General features: G+C 36.5%; 1 protein-coding gene across 1 annotated transcript; it reads left to right on the top strand.

The window, feature by feature from the left end:
* The first annotated feature begins 3,382 nt into the window (after nucleotides 1–3,382).
* On the top strand, nucleotides 3,383–4,189 carry LOC107679254 (snaclec CTL-Eoc125-like). The gene has a single exon (XM_016474761.1). The coding sequence runs from the start codon at nucleotides 3,596–3,598 to the stop codon at nucleotides 4,094–4,096; it is 501 nt and encodes a 166-aa protein (XP_016330247.1). The 5' UTR covers nucleotides 3,383–3,595; the 3' UTR covers nucleotides 4,097–4,189.

The following is a 4,189-nucleotide window of genomic DNA, read 5'->3' as shown; positions in this document are numbered from 1 at the left end:
CGCCGGTGGTTCCATTGTCAAGCCCGCCGGTCAGTTCACTCTCAAGCCCTCAGCTAAAAGCTGCACAATCCTTAACCCCAAATCAAGGGAGGAATTTGAGGAAGCGACTGTTGGCTCGAGCCCATGAGTCTGCTCCAGTGTCGGCTCCAGCCCCTGAGTCCGCTCCAGTGTCGGCTCCAGCCCCTGAGTCCGCTCCAGTATCGGCTCAGTTAACATCCTCCACATTTCATTTCATTTAACTTCCTACCTTATTGGAGAGAAATGAAGTAGCACGTTGATCTGCCAGCCGTGGGTCTTCATGCAGAGAACTCTGCTCATATTTTTTTGCATAATGATGCATTTAAACGTTAATGGCCAAACGGATGTTTATAAAAGTTCACATTGTTGTTGTAGATGAAATATCCTAACACAGATAACATTAAATAAAACATTTTAACAGGTTAAATGTTGATTATTAGTAACTCAAGCCCCTTTATCTAAACCTCTCTACTTTAATGTTTTTTTATTCGTGTTTGTAGTTCTGAACCGAATCATTCGTCAAAGCGCAATGGACTGTGGGCAATATTAGCCATCAGAGTGTGCATGGATCCACACTTCAAAAATCTACCTGAAATAGTAGACCATCCGGGGACTTCTGGCATACTCTTTATTAAAATCATAATAAAGCATAATGCTATTGTGAATTCGCAAACGCTACGATGCAATTAAATAAATATATGTGATGCAGGATTAATATATGCTCTTGAATTATTTACATGTGTCTAGGTTAAGTAGGCTACTTGCGTCTCAGAGCGGCTCCATTCAGTAAATGCTGCTCCACACTAACTGTTATCATTACATGCATGGAGCATCTCAAACTTCCGCCTTAGCAAGCAGTACTCGTGACTCTCAAAGTCAAGTCTCTCTGCAACCATGCGTTAAATCTTATTTGGGCTTTTATTATAACAGGGTCAAAGTTCAAGGTACATCTCTTATCTTGATTTTTAGTAATCACAATGCCTAAATATAATTTCAGATTTAACTGGAATATTATAAATAGTGGGTGCTGTACAATCTTTAATAGACATGAATTCACATTTACTTATGTTTAGATTAAGACCAGATTTGTAAGGTAAATCATTTATAAACCTACGCAAACACAGGAGAATTGAGAAACAGAGTTGAGACATGCTTTGATCTCGCCGCCATGCGGTCACGTGGTTCATGGAGCTCTCAATAGCTCCAAACAACTCCGCTCTGTCAATCTGTATGAATGGGTTTAATCGGGACAGGCAGCAGTTTCACTATATTTGCAGCAATTTTTATGCACTGATTGTGCATTGATAACTACGCTTTATGTCTCATTTTTAGTTTAGTGTTGGGTGTAATACATTACTAAGTAATTGAGTAATGTGATTTAATTACTTTTCCCTTGAAAAAGTAAAGTATGGGATTACTCTTAATTTTTATGTAATTCACTTACAGTTAGGCTACTTCTAATGTAATTGCGTTAAATACTATAGACTATTGACAATTATATTTAAGACAAAAGTGGATTATTTAACATCAAAATTTAACATCTGATGTTAAAATGTATGTTTTTAATGTAACCTTCTCCCTTTAAATACTGTTCAAGTATAATTTATGCAAATGTATACTATTTATTTGAAAGAATTAAAAGATCAGTTTCATGTCTATCCTTGTATTGTTTAACTGGTCAAGGCTGATATAGGATTTAGGTATTAGTAAGTAATGCAATACTTCATAGAGAGTAATTAATTAGTACAGTAATCTAATTACACTGTTGAAGATGTAATTAGTAGCGAGTAATTAATTACTTTTTAGAGTAACTTACCCAACACTGACTAATGTTATTTTTTATAACATTTTTTTATTTGGGACCTATCCATTTTCTGAAACTGCTTTATCTATCCCCCCATCCTCCTTATATACCAAAAAAAAAAAAAAACACAGGTCTAACCTAACATACAGGCTAAAAGTAGTTTCCTTTGGGTTTTCTTTTTTTATAAATTTGCTTGGAGGTATGGCATTTTCTAGGGAATTTATTTTGTTTTTCAGTTATACGTTTCACAATACTGATTTCACAATACGATTTTCTCAAGATTTTTTTTAAACAAAATTAGATTTAAGACAAATTATTAATGAAAAGGTGCATGTCCTTTTATTATTACTTGGACAAAATGCTGCACATTTCTTTGTGAAATTGAAATGTCAAATAACAAAACTAAATTAAAATTTTAAAACAAACCCCAAATCTAATCAAATAAATAAGAAATTAACTAAGGCTTTGCCTGTGCTCTTTCCATTCAAAATTAGAGGCAACCACTGCATTTGAATCACAATCCAAAGATGCTGCACACATGAGCAGATTTTTCATCTAAATTAGACAAACAAAAACAGAATGCTCTGACTTTAGTTTTGTGAAACTATACTACATAAAACATCTGCACAAAACAAAAACAGCAGAAGCTCTGAATGAGACGCAGATTCACTCTCTGACAGCAGGTGGCGCTCATGGAACAGCAGCGATACATCGTTTCCTTTGTTACCGCTGTAAACAAAGCAGCGCTGTGCCTATGAACACTGCTTAAATATGCATTATACAGAGACGAAATGAAAAGAAAATATCATCTAAACTTTTTCTAGAGGTGAGAATATGCTAGCCTCGCGAGAGCCAACGTTTGTTTACAGGAGGAAAGGAAGCAAAGTTTCCTTACTTTAGCAAAGGAAAACCAGTCTCTTCTTAGCTTATATCGAAATCCTCCAACATTTTTCTTTACAAATTCTTGTTTTGAGCTAGAGATTACTGTTTATAAAGTTTTAAATATGGATATTTTTCTTACAAAAATGCATCGATTCGCTACAGGAGGCCTTTATTCATCCCCCGGAATCATGTGAGGCACTTTTTATGATGGATGGATGCGCTTTATTGGACTACTTTTGGACTATTGAAAAATAACACCCACTCACTGCCATTATTAAGCTTGGAAGAGCCAGGAGGACATTTTTTAATATAACTCCAACTGGATTTGTCTGAAAGAAGAAAGTCATGTACACCTAGGATAGCTTGAGTGTGAGTAAATCATGCATGGGGTAATTTTCATTTTTGGGTGAACTAGCCTATCCCTTTAAGATTTGTTTAATATTTGCAATTTATTCATCCAAATACTTTCATTGGTCTGAGCCCTCCTGTTGATTTGCTTAATATTTGCAATTTATTTAACTTAATACTTTCATTATTCTTAAGCCCTCCTGTTATATATATTGAGAGGTGTGGTAACACGTATGATAGACTAAAGGTGATCTTTAGCTGAGTGTGCAGGGAGGCTGCATTGGGAGGTCAGCTATGGATGTGGAAACTATAATCACAACACTCCTTTTTTTGAGTCTCTTTGGACTGAACTCCAGTTATAGAACACACATTTTTGTCAATGAAAAAAAGAATTGGAAAGATGCACAGGAGCACTGCAGAAAACACTACGATGACCTGTCCACTATCACCAGTCGTGATATAGAAATCTTCTGTCAAAACTCAAAAATCCTAGATGATTTTTTCTTTTGTGGGCTTCAGAGAGATATTCAAAACTCAGGGTGGATGTGGTCTAATGGTGAACCAGCAACAATTAACGAATGGGATATTGGTCAAGGATCTGACCGAGGCGAAAACTGTGCAGCAATAAGAAAATCCACTAAAAAACTGCATGATTATGATTGCGGAGGACATTTAACATTTTATTGTATGACGGACTTAGACCTGATCCTGGAGACCAAGACCTGGGATGAGGCTCTGGACTACTGCATAGAACGCAACACTACCCTGGCTAGTATGAACTCCAGTACGATTATGGATCTGGCAATGAAAATGGCTGAAAATGCCCTGACGGTTAACGTCTGGACTGGCCTGCGCTTTCTGATGGCCCATTGGTTCTGGGTAAATGGAGGTGATCTTGAATACAAGGCCTGGTCTAATGAGGAAGAGGTACAGTGTCCTGTCATGAATCAGCGCTGTGGAGCTCTGAATAGAAACAGGAGGGTCTGGAACCCCACAAACTGTCAGGAGAGACTCAATTTTTTCTGTTCCATAAGACGCAGATAAATACATTTAACAATATTAGTGGTATTGTTAATGGCAGAATGTTAACTGTGTGACTAGGAAACTGGCAAAATATTGCAAGTATAAAGTTTACTT

The sequence above is a fragment of the Sinocyclocheilus anshuiensis genome, unplaced genomic scaffold (assembly GCF_001515605.1).
Source record: "Sinocyclocheilus anshuiensis isolate Anshui unplaced genomic scaffold, SAMN03320099.WGS_v1.1 scaffold1644, whole genome shotgun sequence".
In the NCBI taxonomy this organism is placed as follows: domain Eukaryota; kingdom Metazoa; phylum Chordata; class Actinopteri; order Cypriniformes; family Cyprinidae; genus Sinocyclocheilus; species Sinocyclocheilus anshuiensis.
Note: the sequence above shows the minus strand (reverse complement) of the source record. Positions and strands in the feature narration are given on the sequence as shown.

Excerpts from the sequence above, each read along its gene's own strand:
- LOC107679254 (XM_016474761.1), top strand. The coding sequence starts at position 3,596 with ATGTGGTCTAATGGTGAACCAGCAACAATTAACGAATGGGATATTGGT.